The sequence below is a fragment of the Triplophysa rosa genome, linkage group LG22, assembly GCF_024868665.1.
Source record: "Triplophysa rosa linkage group LG22, Trosa_1v2, whole genome shotgun sequence".
Classification (NCBI taxonomy): domain Eukaryota; kingdom Metazoa; phylum Chordata; class Actinopteri; order Cypriniformes; family Nemacheilidae; genus Triplophysa; species Triplophysa rosa.
The window spans coordinates 1453254-1470019 of NC_079911.1; the positions used below are offsets into that span (position 1 = coordinate 1453254).

The 16766-nt window shown below is 41.3% G+C and overlaps 1 protein-coding gene across 3 annotated transcripts in view; it reads right to left on the reverse strand.

Annotated features, from left to right (window-relative positions):
• Window positions 1-1207: 1207 nt before the first annotated feature.
• Window positions 1208-16766, reverse strand: part of LOC130545907 (zinc finger protein 883-like) — a 52268-nt gene continuing 36709 nt past the window's right edge. Inside the window, exons 1-6 of one of the 3 annotated variants that reach the window (XM_057320834.1) lie at window positions 4944-5031; window positions 4582-4796; window positions 4218-4477; window positions 3925-3992; window positions 3278-3468; window positions 1208-2964 (exon numbers count right to left, since the gene is read on the reverse strand). In XM_057320834.1, coding sequence (XP_057176817.1) covers window positions 1208-2964; window positions 3278-3468; window positions 3925-3929 — 1953 coding nt within the window. In that variant the 5' untranslated portion in view covers window positions 3930-3992; window positions 4218-4477; window positions 4582-4796; window positions 4944-5031. Of the gene's footprint in view, window positions 2965-3277; window positions 3469-3924; window positions 3993-4217; window positions 4797-4943; window positions 5216-16766 lie in introns of those variants that run through there. The other 2 variants (XM_057320832.1, XM_057320831.1) reach the window with 2 other exon arrangements.

Below are 16766 nucleotides of genomic sequence, written 5' to 3' on the forward strand. Positions count from 1 at the left end.
CTATAGTAACTGTAGACTAACCTACTGACCAAATGTACAGTGGAAGTGGTATCCTGCTAAGGAGATGCCATTACCTAGCATCCAAAAGATGCAATACCACAGTGCAATGTGCTTGGGCCCCAAGTAGAGACAGCACATGCTTAGATCAGTAAACCACAGAAATGGCATCCACAACACAATAGACTAGTCTGTGTTCAGAGAGCCTAACCCTTTGGCTGGGTCTTCCTCCGACTGTAGGAGTGCCTGCAAGTTCAGTACTTGGTCTTTGAAGGGAGTAGTGGGAACTTTGGGCACCAGGCTGAGGTCTCAGGATCATATGAGTGTCCCGAATCTCTAGGTACTCACTAAACAAACAGAATGTTTGCAGATCCCCAACTCTCTTGATGGAAGTGAGCACCATCAGAAAGGCTATCTTTTGAAAGAGGGCACTAATCTTCACTGACTTTAAGGGCTTGAAAATATCTCTCTGAAGGACCACTTGACCAAAGAAAGGTCCTAAAAAGGCACAAAGCCAGGTTTGGGAGAATTCCACCACCCAATGCCTCTCTGAAATGTGACTGAGACAACAGAGCATCTCTGTGGATCTTCTCAAAGGAAGAACACCAGTCCATGAAAAGACGCCACTCCAAAGCATACAGTTGCCTTATAGAGTGGGCTCTAACCTGAGTGATTGTGACCACCAAAGAAGACTGTATGCCTCTTGGCTCTTATGTGTCCCAGGAGCTAGGACATCTGTGTCTATGGGAGCCTTGGTCAGGTAGTACTACAGTAAACAACAGGAGGACTCCTGAGAGGAAAACAGGGTCATCTGAGTCGCCCCAACTCAACTCCAGAATAGCTTTATTTTGAGTGTAACCTGTCATGAAAACACTGAGGCTGCAACTCTGCTATATCTATAAGTGGTAGTGGCCTGGGAGGTGGGGGAGTGAGACTGTTGAACCACACCATACACCCAGACTGCCAACAGAGCGGCAGGAATCAAAGCATAATGCAATAGAATGCACAGATAACAAAAATCTTATATCTGCAAGACAGGCATGTAAATCCCACTTGCTAATTCTCATTGGCCCTGTTTAGAAAAAAACCAAGATCGAACCCCTAGTGTAAAGTCATCAACACAATGTTGAGTAAGTGACAAATAGAATTGGGAGTTCCCTTTCTGTGTTTTGATAAGTGACCTGCATGAATAGTGACAGAAGTTTCAACTTCAAAGAGAGACTTCTGTGTGTTTTCGCTGGTGTCTTTTGAGGTTACCAAACCTGGTAAAACCCTTTCCACATGGTACACAGTGATACGGCTTCACTTCTGTGTGTATACGCTGGTGTTCACTAAGAAGACTTGACCGAGAGAAACTCTTGCCACACTGTGAACAGTGATGAGGCTTCTCTCCTGTGTGTATGAGCTGGTGTACACTGAGATTTGTCAAACAAGAGAAACTCTTGCCACACTGTGAGCAGTGATACGGCTTCTCTCCTGTGTGTATGCGCTGATGCATGCGGAAATCTTTTGACCGAGAGAAACTCTTTCCACACTGTAGGCAGTGATACGGCTTCTCTCCTGTGTGTATGCGCTGGTGTTCACGAAAATCTTTTAACCGAGTGAAACTCTTCCCACACTGTGTGCAGTGATATGGCTTCTCTCCTGTGTGTATACGCTGGTGTTCACTAAGAAGACTTGACCGAGAGAAACTCTTGCCACACTGTAAGCAGTGATACGGCTTCTCTCCTGTGTGTGTTTGCTGGTGTCTACTAAGAGTGCCTGACCGAGAGAAACTCTTGCCACACTGTAAGCAGTGATACGCCTTCTCTCCTGTGTGTAATCGCTGATGTATTTGGAGACTATTAAATGTGGTAAAATTCTTTCCACACTGTGTGCAGTGATACGGTTTAGTGTGTGTTTGCTGGTGTTCACTAAGATGACTTGACTGAGCGAAACTCTTCCCACACTGTTTGCAGTGATAAGGCTTCTCTCCTGTGTGTGTTTGCTGGTGTACACTAAGAGTACTTGACCGAGAGAAACTCTTCCCACACTGTGTGCAGTGATAAGGCTTCTCTCCTGTGTGTGTTTGCTGGTGTACACTAAGATGACTTGACTGAGCGAAACTCTTCCCACACTGTTTGCAGTGATACGGCTTCTCTCCTGTGTGTATACGCTGATGTACACGAAGATCACTGCACTGAGAGAAACTCTTCCCACACTGTGTGCAGTGATACGGCTTCTCTCCTGTGTGTGTTTGCTGGTGTACACTAAGATGACTTGACTGAGCGAAACTCTTCCCACACCGTTTGCAGCAATACGGCTTCTCTCCTGTGTGTATACGCTGGTGTACACGAAGATCGTAGGGCCGAGAGAAACTCTTCCCACACTGTGAACAGTGATACGGCTTCTCTCCTGTGTGTGAGCGCTGATGTATACTGAGACTACTCAACAGAGAGAAACTCTTCCCACACTGTGTGCAGTGATACGGCTTCTCTCCTGTGTGTGTTTGCTGGTGTACACTAAGATGACTTGACTGAGCGAAACTCTTCCCACACCGTTTGCAGCAATACGGCTTCTCTCCTGTGTGTATACGCTGGTGTACACGAAGATCGTAGGGCCGAGAGAAACTCTTCCCACACTGTGAACAGTGATACGGCTTCTCTCCTGTGTGTGAGCGCTGATGTATACTGAGACTACTCAACAGAGAGAAACTCTTCCCACAATCTGCACAATGGTGAGTTTTCTCCTTGCCTTCTTCTCTGTGTTTTAGTTCGTTCTGGGTGGCAGAGCAGAGATTATCAGATGATACATATTCTGTTTTCAAGGTCGTTTTAGGTACCATGTCCTCATTCTTAATCTCTCCACATTTCAGCAGTTTGTCACACTCCTCAGAATGGCATCTTCTCATATGTTTGTGGAGATACGTTTGAGCCGTGTATGACAATGAACACACAGAGCAGGAAAACACTGGACATGATCCGGTCTCTAAAAAAGACGACAACATTTTTTTTAATATCAGACATGAAATATTCTAATTACGGATTGCAGAGTTAAACTGTCAATCAACATTACAAGACAAAACATTACATAATAAGGTGTCAATACATTTACAGAAAAAACATATTTAATGAAATTGCTGAGGTTCATAAATCACGATTTTGAATCTCTTCACAATCAGAAAAACTGAGAATCTTTTGTCATTTAATTGTGACTGCCTGAATAAATGTGAGGTACCTAAAGATTACCAGAGATATTCTTTCTAAAATAAAATTTCACAAACTGAATTATTCTTTCATACCTCTGTCAGAGCATTTAGTGTTCCACAGATGGTCAAAAGTGACGTCAAAACCTCTGGCATACTCCTCTCCATACCAGACTAGCAATTCTTCACCAGTTTTGATTGTCCGGCAACATCGGTACAGAATCGCTCCTTCATACTGAAATGCCACCAGATTTTGTTCCTCTTCACTGCGAGCACAATTTACATACCTGAGAAAAAGACAAAAAAAAAAAACCATTGTATTAAAACAAGCTTAGTATATATTGATACTTTCATTAGTGACACTTTGAGACTAAGTATATGTATTCTGGTATTATTTGCTCATCATCTTCTCAGCCTTGTGTTATTTCAAACCTCTATGACTTTATTTCTTCAGTAGACAACAAAAGACAGAATGTAGGAACTGACAGCAGTAGTCAACAGATGCTTACATTCACCATGAATCCTTTTTCATACAGTGAACGTGAATTGTGACGAAGCATTTTTAAAATCATGACTACAATCCTACAGCAAACGTCTTTTGTGTTCCACTGAAGAATGTCACATAAAATGAGAACAACATGAAGGTGAGCAAGTGATTAAGATGTTACTTTGAGTAAATCCCTTTAAGAGGTTGCATGCATTCCAGAACCGTCAATATTCTTATGATAATTATAATATCTCACCTCATCCAGTTCGAGTGTGTTTCCCTTCTGGCATCTACATATTCATGCAAGTTGTTACTCTTGTATATCTGCGAGATAAATAAACAATATAAACTAGTGTGCTCTGTTATCCAAAATAAAGTGTGAGAGACCCGTATCTTGACACATTGTTTTATGCTCAATCGTGCTCAATCCAAGTAAGATATTGCCCTGTACATACTTTACTTAGTATATTTACGGATTTGTTTTCAGTCATTCATATTCATTGTCACTTTTTAGTTTGGTCATATGTTGTGTTGCTTATGTTAGCCTACCTCTTGTGTTTATAGAAGGACTTAATGTACTGTATATACATCTTTGGACGTTTTGATTCACCTTGTGATCAAAACATTGGATCCCTCTTTATAAGGTTTATTATCTGCACTTATTGGATTTACAAGGAGCGAAGGCTGGCCCGTGTGGTCCAATAACAAGAGTCGAGCTACTGTAGTTCAAATTGCTGAAGAAGTTAATGCTGGTTCTGACAGAAAGGTGTCAGAATACACAGTGCATCACAGTTTGTTGCGTAGGGGGGCTGTAAAAGGGGGACCAACACAATATTAGGAAGGTGGTCATGTTGTGGCTGATCGGTGTATACAATTGAATCATCCAATTACAAGTGTTTAGTTCATTTCTTACCTGTTGCATTCCTGATTGTTATATCAATTGCCTCAATCCCCACCATGATTCATTAAAATCAGAATTAAACAACTGAATTTAGATTTATGATGATTTAATGGTCTAATTTCCAATAATTGGGTCAGATATAATGAAATTCCTAATTTGTAAGATGCATGGGAGCTTTTCCTATACAGAGTTTGTCAAACACCCTCCTTGAAGAATTGTTAAGGTCTCTTCAAACAAAAGGAACAAATTGATCAGACAAGATACTCGTTAATCCATGAATTGTATATCCTTCCTTGCATATTTTTGCAGACTTTTTTGTAGCACCTGGCAATATTTGTTAAATCTGTAAGTGCTTTTTCAGGCAACAGGCTCACCACAAACGAGTATCCACTGCTGACAGCTTCCTCCTTTTTGCTTGGTTCTGCCTCATAAGGGCCAAAATGTGCTCCGATTGGAAGAATCTCACCCTGGTTAAACACCCCGAGTCCTGCATTAGGAATGTCAGATGTCCGAACCTCCAGTCCAGCAGGAAGGGTAAGTCTGGCCCGGTCTGCAGCCCCCACAGGCACAAGGGTGTCAGGAATGAACAATGGAGCACCATGAACGTCACATTCACCGATGAAAAATGACTGACACTCTTCGCAATCTGTGTAAATATAAAACAAAGAAATTTAAATAGATTTTAAAACGAAAGTTTAATGATATTGCGTGTTTTTCTACAGAGAAATGTACAAGTGCATTACAAAATGTTTCAGGTTATTTATGTAAACTGGATTCCTGAGAAGGGAACGAGAAACTGCGTCATGGTGTTGATGCTATAGTAACCTGAGTGCGCTGGTGTCTGAAGCTTATTTACAGGCAGCCAAAAGGTCAGGTGATGTGGAAAGATGGGTAAGATTTAGATTTAGATTCAATTTATTGTCATTGCACATGTACAAGTACAAGGCAACGAAATGTGACCTCTGCATTTAACCCATCCAGAGAGTAGTGAACACACGTACCCCCAGAGCAGAGGGCAGCTATCACTGCAGCGCCCGGGGAGCAAGTAGGGGTAAGGTGCCTTGCTCAAGGGCATCTCAGTTGTTAGCCGCCGGCCCTGGGAATCGAACCGGCAACCTTCTGGTCATGAGTCCAACTCTCTAACCATTAAGCCACAACTGCCCCTACAAATATAATATATATATAATTCAATTATTTGTCAAGTATGGTGACCCATACCCGAAATGTGACTCTGCATTTAACCCAGAGAGTAGTGAACACACGCACAGCAAGTGGTGAACACACGTACACCCAGAGCAGTGGGCAGCTATCACTGAAGCGCCCGGGGAGCAAGTAGGGGTAAGGTGCCTTGCTCAAGGGCACCTCAGTCGTTACCCGCCGGCCCTGGGGATCGAACCGGCAACCTTCTGGTCACGAGTCCGACTCCCTACACCCATTTCTGGGTGTAGGGAGCAGAAATGCAGGGCGAAGCAGTTGAAATGGTTTATATATCGCCTACTTTAAGAGAGAACAGCAGAATCACTTTAAGGGGATCAGTCCTGTTTCTGCAAAAACATCACTGAACAAACTGGGCAGTGGAGGGGATCTGAGAGGCATTGTTCTAGATTAATAAAAGTGCTATAAAACTACTGTGCTATCTTTATAGCCTGTATCTCTCACTAACTGATGTAGTAGAGAAAGGTTTACTACACTGGGATTAGGTTTTAGTGGGAAAACGTGAACAGATGTCCCAAAAGTGAGGTCCCCAAGGGGTCCACAGTTGATAGCAAGGGGGTCTGCAAAATAATTTGTAACCCATGCTAGAATATTAAATTGCAAGGAGCACAATTTAATGTTGACCACTGAAAAAGAGGCCAATCCCAACATAACACCGACTGTGGCGTTACAGTCAGGATGTATGCCCCCAACGTTGCATATACCCGCCCATGTTCTAGGCCAGCCAGACGTGCACAGCCGAATCATCGGAAGTTCTACAGGTATTGTGAGCAGTGTTGGGTAAATTACTCTGAAAAAGTAATTAATTACTAGTTACTAATTAGATTACTGTACAAATTACTCTCTTCAAAAAGTATTTAGTCACTTATTACTAATTACTTTCTATATCCTACATCAACCTTGATTAGTTAAGTGATTCAAGGATAGACATGAAACGGCTCTTTTAATTCATTCAAATAATATAAACTACATAAAGTACTCTTATTTACTGACCAAAGTATTACAAATGTGAGAATTATACATTAAAGCATTCATTTTAAAGTTAGACTTTGAATTTTGATGTTAATTCCACTATTGCACACACATACAGTATATTACACAAAGTATTTAGTTTAATTACATCAGAAGTAACTAATTAAATTACAGAAAAAATAAGAGTAATTCCTTACTTTACTTTTTCAAGTGAAAAGTAATTAAATTACAGTAACTATTACTTAGTAACTAGTTACACCCAACACTGATTGTGAGTAGGGTTGGGCGATGTCTATCAAATTGGCATCGGAGGATGTCTACAGTGAAACCTCGCGATTAAACAAGCAGCGACGTTATGAAGTGAGGCACGTCTAGGCGCGAGCTGCGCAGAGACACGTCTTCTTTATACAGCGCAAGCTGGGCAGTTATCAAGTCTGCCATGTGTCATCTGTACAGTGCAAGCTTGTCAGTTATAAACTCATGCACATCTTCTTTATACAATGCAAGCTGCGCAGACATGCATCTAGTCAGGAGGGTCTGCGCAAGCTGAGCATCTTCTTTAAACAGCGTGAGCTGCACAGTTATAGTCTGACGTGTCTTACCTGTATCGTGCAAGTTCATATGCCCCTTAAGCCTCGTTTACAATGCAACTTGCAGCACAGGAGTCACGTGATGAAAGTGAAAGGAACAGTTTTTTGAACCTGGGACAATATCAAGCAGGCTTCGCTCAGTGTTTTGATACTGATTTAAGAAGGGGGCAATTTTGACTATATTGCCATTAGAACCAATGCAGTAAGCAGAGATCTTATCCACTTATTCCATTTCACGCCTGACAGTAGCAGTATGTGTTTGCTGTGTGAGCTAGTGGCATGAACCGGCGCAGCGAAACAGCCAATCAGAGCAGAGCTCAACATTAATATTCATGCCCTTCCACATAAGGTAATAATAGACCTTTTCATTCTAGGGACAAATCCTGGGATTGTAAATGGACATGTAAATCCGTTTCTGGATCATTTTGGTACTTAATAAAGCCACATACCATCTATGTACTGTAGATATCAGAAAACAATTTAACATATTATTTCAATGAATTCTTTGGCACCTTTAACGTACAGCCCTGGCATAGACCATGGGACTGTCCAATTGACCTGCTACCAGGTGAGCCAGAGCCCCATGGGAGAATCTATCCTTTCTCCATCCCAGAGCAGAAGGCCATGTACAAATACATCTCAGAAGCTCTCAAGCAAGGTTTCATCGCCCTTTTAAGTACCCTGCTGCTTCCAGCTATTTTTGTGACCAAGAAGGAGGAGGCTTAAGGCCCTGCATCGACTACCATGCCCTCAATAAGGTAACAGTGAAATTCAGTTACCCACTTCCCCTCATCCCAGCTGCTCTAGAACAGCTCTGAGGCACAGCAGTTCACCAAATGTGACCTTCGCAGCGTATACAATCTCATTCAGATACGTGAGGGGGACGAGCAGGGATGGATTATGACTTTGATGTGCCCTGGACACGAACGTTTCAAAGGCCCCCTTGCATCATATATTTTACAATAGTGAGGCACCTAATACACAGGACTTAAGAGCGGTTCGCACAGAATGCATCTTTGCATCTAAAAACGCATGACAAAGCGCTCAGGAACAGTTTGAAAAAGCGCAGCGCAAACCGCGAGGGTCTCGTGGCACTCTTTTGATAATAAAAATTGCCATATGCAAACTTGCTATTGTAAACAAAAGCTTACGACACTTTTCCTGCCTTCAGGGTCTTCTGATTGGTCCACTGACGACCATTTAACAGTTCATGCATTACAAATAAGCAATATCAATCACCAAAGCATTTAACGTTATCTTAATAAAGAAGTTGGTTTTAACTTAGCTGAGAGGTATCTTTCGTGATTTCCTCGGAGAAAACTCTTTGACGTAATCCAAATCCAGCTGTCTCACACAAGACTATTCAATGGCCATTAAAGACAGCGAACTGAGATATCTCTGACACATTTCTGTGGTTTGTTATTTTGTTATTTATAAACTGTCTTCTACACGTGACTTCTGCACGCTTATATTACACAGTGTTACACTCAACAGCGCGGCAATGCATTAGGATTATTTATTTGATTTATTCGCTACGGTTTATACTTCACAACTTAAAAAATAATTCCTATATTTTATATTACTTACTTACTTAAATCCACAGTATTCAGTGCTATTTTATTGAGAAAATAAATACACATATTAAATTTGCCAGGGCCCCCTGCTGGTCTGGTGCACTGGGCACATGCCCAGTAGGCCTGTGAGTTAATTAGTCCCTGGGGACAAGTGGAAGACTGCCTTCCTCATGCCCGCAGGTCATAACAAATACCTAGTTATGCCATACGGACTGGTCAATGCCCCCTCCGTATTCCAGGATTTCATGCACGACGTTCCCCGGGACTTCCTGTGCAAGTTTGTCCTGGTGTACATCGACAACACCCTTGTCTACCGCCGGAGCATGGCCAAACATCGGCACCACATTGTGGAGGTCCTGCTGCACCTCCAGAAAAAAACCTCTTCCTCGAAGCTGAAAAATGTTGCTTTTACCAGACACCAGTTCAGTTCCTAGGTTACAACATCAGCCAACAGGGTATTAAAGGGGCACTCCGGCCAAAAATGAAAATTCTGCCATCAATTACTAACTCACCCTCAAGTAGTTTAACATCTGTATGACCTCCAAATTTCCCAAAAACGCAAATTAAGGTAGTTTTGGAAGCTTTCTGACTCCTCCTCAGATTGCAGTGCAACCAATCTTCAAAGCACGTAAAGTGCAACAGGCAATACAAAGTCAGAGCTGTCAAAATCATTAAAGACCGTATGTTTCTGCAGTCTGTCGGCCAAAACAGAGAGGCTCAAGAAGAGCTTTCCCCCCAGGCCATTATAGACCTTAATATGGACACATCCTGACAGTGTAATGTCATTCATAAGCTCACTGCACTTTACCATTGTACCTATAACACAGTAACATATATTTGCATATTTCTGATTCCATTGCCTGTCTACCTCAACACTGATCTCTTATTTAAACCTCTTATTTATCATAAGAGAACAATCTTTAAACTTCTTTGTAATGTTTTTGTTATTTTCCTTTGTATATATATTTTCTACATATATTTTCTATATTCTCCTCTGTTGCACAGTTTTATGAGTGTAACAAATTAACATTTCACTGCATGTTTACAAGGTGTATGTGACAAATAAAATCTTGAATCTTGAGTGTTTAAGTGTGAGGGAGACAGACTTGTGCAGTGATTTTTAAAATTGATGCTGCAAAGCGATGCATCGGGATATCGAATCGAATCATACATTTACATTTAGTCATTTAGCAGACGCTTTTATCCAAAGCGACTTACAGAGAGATCAGGGAGCAATAAGCGATATGTCATACAGGAGCAATAATACAATTGGTGCTAATACAATCGTTGACATAATAATCGTAATCGAATCGAATCATGAGACCAGTGACAATAAACACCCCTAATGTGTAACATTATATTAGATACTTGCATTACAGTAGATCTTAAAGGGCTGGTTTAGCAGCGTTTCATGCATTCTGACTTCTTTACAATGTTAAACGTGTTGTCTTCTCATGCTTGACATGGTCAACTTGTCAAAAAACGAGTTGGACGTACGATGTATTATTTCTGTGCTCAATACACCCCCCACCCCCCAACGTTCGTATAGGTTTCGGGGAGTTTTTTTTCGAACATGAAATTCCCTTATGTAACAACTTTTCTTTTTCTACACAAAAACAAACTATTATAATTACCCAATTCTGACTGGCAATTTTGGAAATATTACTTCAAATGTTTATTAGTTTAACAGTCACCTAAACAGTATTTAAAGGGGTCATATGGCGCAAATACGCGTTTTTCTGTGTCTTTGGTGTGTTATAAGTTGCCCATGCATGTATTAGACACGTAAAATTGCTTTAATGAAAGTGTCGGAATAAAGGATGCATTCTATCTAAAAGCGATGGCTCACCAAGACCTGCCTGCAACGCCTCGTGTAACCACACCCCCACAAATCTACGTCAATCTACGTGGTATGATTTGACTAAGACCGCCCAAATGTATGCGCAAGTAAGGTGGGCGTACCTGTCAGTACAATTGCTTTGGAACCTGATGTTCCAAATATGGTAAGAAGCGTTACATATCCGTCACATGCTTGCAGTATTCCACCAATCACTACGCACTGGTTAACTGGCCAATCATAGCACACCTCGCTTTTCAAAGCGATGAGCTTTGTTAAAAATCTGCGCGTTTCAGAGAGGCAGGGCAAAGAGGAGATACAAACATGCACGGTATGTGGAAAATACAGTGTTTTTGAACCTTAAATTGTGTATACACATTACTTGCATCTAAAACAAATTATATTATTTGTTTTAGGCGTGTCATATGACCCCTTTAATAAAGTAGGTTGATGGTTTGTGCAAATATCTTATGCTAATCTCAAATAACATGGCATTAACAAATAACACCCATTGATATGTTTATATTAGGCCTACTTTTAATTTTATTGTAATCAGCAAGAATTCATTTAACAATATTGGAACACAAAAAGTAAAGAATACTGCAGCCTCAAGAGACTTCTATACACAGCTATTATATGGCGCATCTACGTCATTCATACAGCGATTGTCCACATTAATCTGCATGTAATAAAGGTATTTGCAAATGCTGCATGTTGCGGTTTTAGTTCATTTAAATGTATGCTTTCAGTAGAGACTTCTGTCATAACACTGACAGGAAGAACCCAGATGCAGACAGCAGGTAAACAAAGAAAACTTTATTAAACCAAAAAACCCACAATGGGGCAAACACTAACAGGGATAAAACTAAACACCTCCCAGGGAGGGCAAAACAAAAGATGTCTAAACGACAAAAAACTAAGTCCACTTGAAAACGGCAAGACAGGAACTGGGGAACAAGACGAAGGAATAAATCCACACAAACTGTAACGAACCGTCACGGGACAGAGAGAACAGGGCCTTGATATAGGGGAACGCTAACAAGGGATAATTACATGGTGAAGGTGACGGCAGGTGACAGGAATAATACACTAAGGGAGAGATGAAGAGAAAACAAGGGGGCTGGGCCAAAGCACGCGACACGACGACACGTGGCGCAAAGTCACAACAAAGGCCACGTGTCTCCACACATAACACAACAAGCACAAAAGACATGGTACTGTCACGACTCTGTCCACAGAACTAGAAAACTCATGACCAGAAGGACAGAATCATGACATTACCCCCGCCCCAAGGGATGCCCCTTGGCGGCCCAAGGGAGAAAACTCAGCAGGACAAGACAGATAGGCACGAGGACAAACACCACAAACAAAGAACAGGACGGAATAGGACCAAAAACCAGCGCTGGGGAAAAAACCAGCTGGACCGGCGCTTGGGGAAATGCCGGCTGGACTGCCGGCTGAACAGGCACAGAGGAAAATGCTGTCGGGACCGTAGCTGTGGTTGATGGGACCGGAGCTGTGGCCGGCACCGGTGGGACCGGAGCTGTAGCAGGTGGTTGGGAGACCCCTTCTTCCTCTTCTTCCACCTGGGCCGCCCCACGGGATTCACGGTGGGATGAGGAAGTTCAGAGGGAGATGTTGGTGGCCACGCTGTGGAGGAATCAGACGCCGTCTCCCACGATTCCCTCCTACCTCTCTTGCCACGGAATCTGGCTGGGGAGGCAGGATCAGCGGAGTGGGAGGCAGAAGGCGCGGAGTCCTCCAGGGATGCGCCGGCCAGGACTCGATCCTCCGGAATGGGGGCCATCCAAGCAGATGATCCCGCCTTGGAAGGACCTCTCAGCATCCGCATTTCAGCGGGCTTGAGGGGTTCATCGAGGCAACTGTTGAACATGACCTTGAACCAGTAACCATAGCGACATATTTTTCGGCTAAAGATTTGTTTTGTCTGTCAGTCTAAACTAAACCGCTGATAAGCGCTGTATTGTGTTTACAGTGAGGAAAATAAGTATTTGATCCCCTGCTGATTTTGTAAGTTTGCCTGCTTACAAAGAAATGAAGGGTCTATAATTCTTATGGTAGGTTTATTTTAACTGATAGAGACAGAATATTTAAAAAAAACAGGGAATTTTTTTTATATAAAGGTTATACATTTATTTGCATTTCAGTCAGTGAAATGAGTATTTGATCCCCTACCAACTAGCAAGAATTCTGGCTCCACAGATTGGTTATGTGCCTATATGGACCACAGATTAGTCCTGTCACTTTAAGAAAGTATTGCCCCAACTAATGGTTAGAGAGTTGGACTCGTGACCAGAAGGTTGCCGGTTCGATTCCCAGGGCCGGCGGGTAACGACTGAGGTGCCCTTGAGCAAGGCACCTTACCCCTACTTGCTCCCCGGGTATGATAGCTGCCCACTGCTCCGGGTGTACGTGTGTTCATGACTTACTGTGCGTGTGTTCACTACTCTCTGGATGGGTTAAATGCAGGGGTCACATTTCGGGTATGGGTCACCATATCTGACTAATAGGTCACTTTCACTTTCACTAAATCAGCTTGTTATGTATATAAAAGATGCCTGCCAACAGAATCTGTATCTTCCATTTCAACCTCTCCACCACCATGGTCCAGACCAAATAGGTTTTAAAGGATGTCAGGGACAAGATTGGAGACCTGCAAAAACCTTGAATAGGCTACAGACAGAAGCTTGGTGAGGAGACAACTGTTGGTGCGATTATTTGGAAATTGAAGAAATACAAAACTACAAAATGCCCTTGTTCTGGAGCTCCCTGCAAGATTTCCCCAATGGAGTAAAGATGATCATGAGAAAGGTTAAAGATTAGCCCAGAACTACACGGAAGAAGCTTGTTAATGATTTCAAGACAGTTGGGACCACAGTTAGCAAGCAAACCATTGGTAACACACTATTAGGGCTGTGACAGTAAGATTTTTTTTCTTACCGCGGTGACAAATCATGCGGTTTGGCGGTTAATCGCACCCAACAACACACCTCCACAAATCTACCATTTATAATATTTATTTCAGAGTGCAACATAAAAGAGGCTTTTTCTCCGCAGAAGCTGCAGAAAGAACAACAGGGTAAAAATATAGACGCACTTGAAACTTTGAATAATTTATTGTTTTTAACAGCAAATTATCATTAATATTATATAACTATTAATTAGGCTACATTTATAAAAACAACCTTTTTCAAAGCGCAACATAAAAAGGGAATATCAGGCTAGCCTGTAGTACAAGTGTTCGGCTGTTGTACAACTACTGGGCCGCTTTAGTCAATCGGCAAGTTCTTAGTGTTTCGTGCGAGTTTTCGTTTCACTTTGTCTGGTTTCAGCGAGGCTCTTAACTAGCAATGTGCACAAATGTTCAAATATTGGATCCGCAATAACTATTCGAAAATTAAAAATGCTATTCGAATATTGGTATTTTTCATAAGAATAAAAACTGCGTGACCACAGGGTTAAGTTACCTCTACAGAAGACCCTAGAGTTGTCAGGTCTTATTTAACGCTTCTTCACTTCATCTGTAATGAATTTATAATACAGAAAATATAAAAAATCATTTGTATGTGTTACTAAATCTTTGTTCACTCAGATCGCAAGCTAGTTTAAATATTTTAAGTTTACACACCGGATGCTCGGATTGCATTTTATGCTCTGCTGACATCACCATATTAAAATGTTTCAAAACTGGTGAGCCACAGAATTTGTTAACATTACTTGCATTAGGTATAAAAATACCAACGTAATATTAAATTATTAACAATAATTAATTTATTACCATTACTTCGGAGCGGTTGTTCTTTGTTAATTCATTCGTTCGTTAAAAATATATTAAGTAATGCTAATTTCAACAACTTGAAACATGAAAATGTACATTTCACTGCAACTAATGTTAATGAATTTGGCCTTAGCATAATACTGGCACCTTTTTCCATACCTAAAGAGCCTGAAGTTTCCTTCAAAGAAGTTCAAAAGGGTCGTAGCCTTCAGGTTACAGACTGTAAATACATTTTTCTTTGTTTTAAAACGCGCTGTGATTCCTTAGTTACCTTAGTTGAAATAAATACCTTATTTATTGATGCAAATGCAATGCAAAGCTAAACAAGACAGACACTGACCATGAACGACAAAGAAAACAATATATATCACAGACTCTCAGTACACATTTTGTTTGTTTTGTTTTGTATGTTTTCTTTTTGTATTATACCATTCTGCGCAGGTTTAAATGCAGTTTTTATGTATTTTTCCATTTCTTTTTTTCCAAGGTTGCTAATTTTTCAACATTAAAAAACCTATATACAGGATATAATATTAATGCGTTATGAATATTTAAAGATAATTATAGGCTTGATGTGAAATTGTGACTAAATAAAAACATTTAAAAAATGTCTTTATTAACTTAATTTAAATGAACGAATATTCGTTTTTTATGAGCTGAAATATTCGAATATGAAATGATTGAAAAATGCCCGTCCCTACTCTTCACGGAGTGACAATGTTGCCAGCAGCACTGAATACGCACTCGAGTGGCAATTTACCGGCTGTCCCTTGTCAAAACCAAAATGTGCCCAAATAGGCGACACAACATTTGGCTTAGACACTAGATTCGTGGCCATTTTTTGAATAATGTTGTCAACTGTAAATACTAGTCTATACCACAAAAGAGAAGCATCGCTATAAGCACTTGCAACTAACTGTTTACGTTATGCTTTTGTCTTTTATGCCCGTGTTTGTGTGTATTTTATTGAACATTATCTGTAGACATCACAAGTACTGAAACCTAGCATTTCATAAAAAATAATCAGACACACACACAAAATAAATCCCCCATATGTTTAATGGACTGTCCCTCTTACTTGCGCGGGAAGCAGTTTTTTCCCCAGAAGCCCTTGAACATTTATAGTTTATAGTTCATACCCCACACCATATGCACTCCTGTAACTTTAACCAGCAAATCAATAAAATACTGAAGCGTCTGAAGAACGACGGACAAAAGTATTTTTTGACTCACTTTTAGGTTACTCGGAACTAAGAGCAATGTAAAACACATCCACGCCCGTCTGAACTAAAACTGCTCATCCTTTTTTTCCGGGGATCGAAACTACCGTAAGCTCTCTAACGTTACTTCTAGCGGCGCATGGAAAAAAACACTCAGTGCACCAAATCAACATTAGGTATCCATTTCTTCCATTGACTCCTGTGTTTGGAGGGAGAGAAATGCTGACTATGAGCCCAAGAACATCATGTCTACAGAGAAGCACAGTGTTGGAAACATTATGCTTTAGGGCTTTTTTTCTCTGCTACAGGTACACAGGGTGACTTCACCGCATTGAGGGGCTGAGGGACGGGCCAGTGTACTGTAAAATCTTGGACGAGAACCTCCTCCCCTTAACTAGATCACTGAAGATGGGTCGTGGATGTGCGTTTAACATGACAAAGACCCAAAACATATTGCCAAGACAACCAAAGGGTGGCTTAAGGAGAAGCTCATTAAATGTCCTAGCCAGTCTCTAGACCAGAGGAGGGCAAACTACGACCCGCGGGCCATATACGGCCCGCTGAAAACTTTCATCCGGCCCGCGAGCCACGAGGGAGTTTTTTTTTAAATACTGCATTTGAGTAATGTTTTGGTTCTGAATTACTAATTTGATGCAATACAAGCAAACGCCAATAGGTGGCGGTATAAACGCACACAGTACAGTTAGGGCCTAACATAGAATTAGAATGCATTGGTAATAACTAGGACGTTAATGAGTGAAAATGAGTGTGGCGAAAAAAAGAAAAGTGGACTCTGAATGTCGTGTGTCTAAGAATGGACAAGAAAATACTTCTTCACCAGTATCGGACAAAAGGCAGTATGTCTAATATGCCATGAAAGTATTGCCGTTTTTAAAGACTACAACCTCAGTCCTCATTTTTCAAGCAAGCATTCGAATTATGCTGTGAACCTGTCATCTGCAGAAAAGGCAAACAAAGCTTTAAAAATTG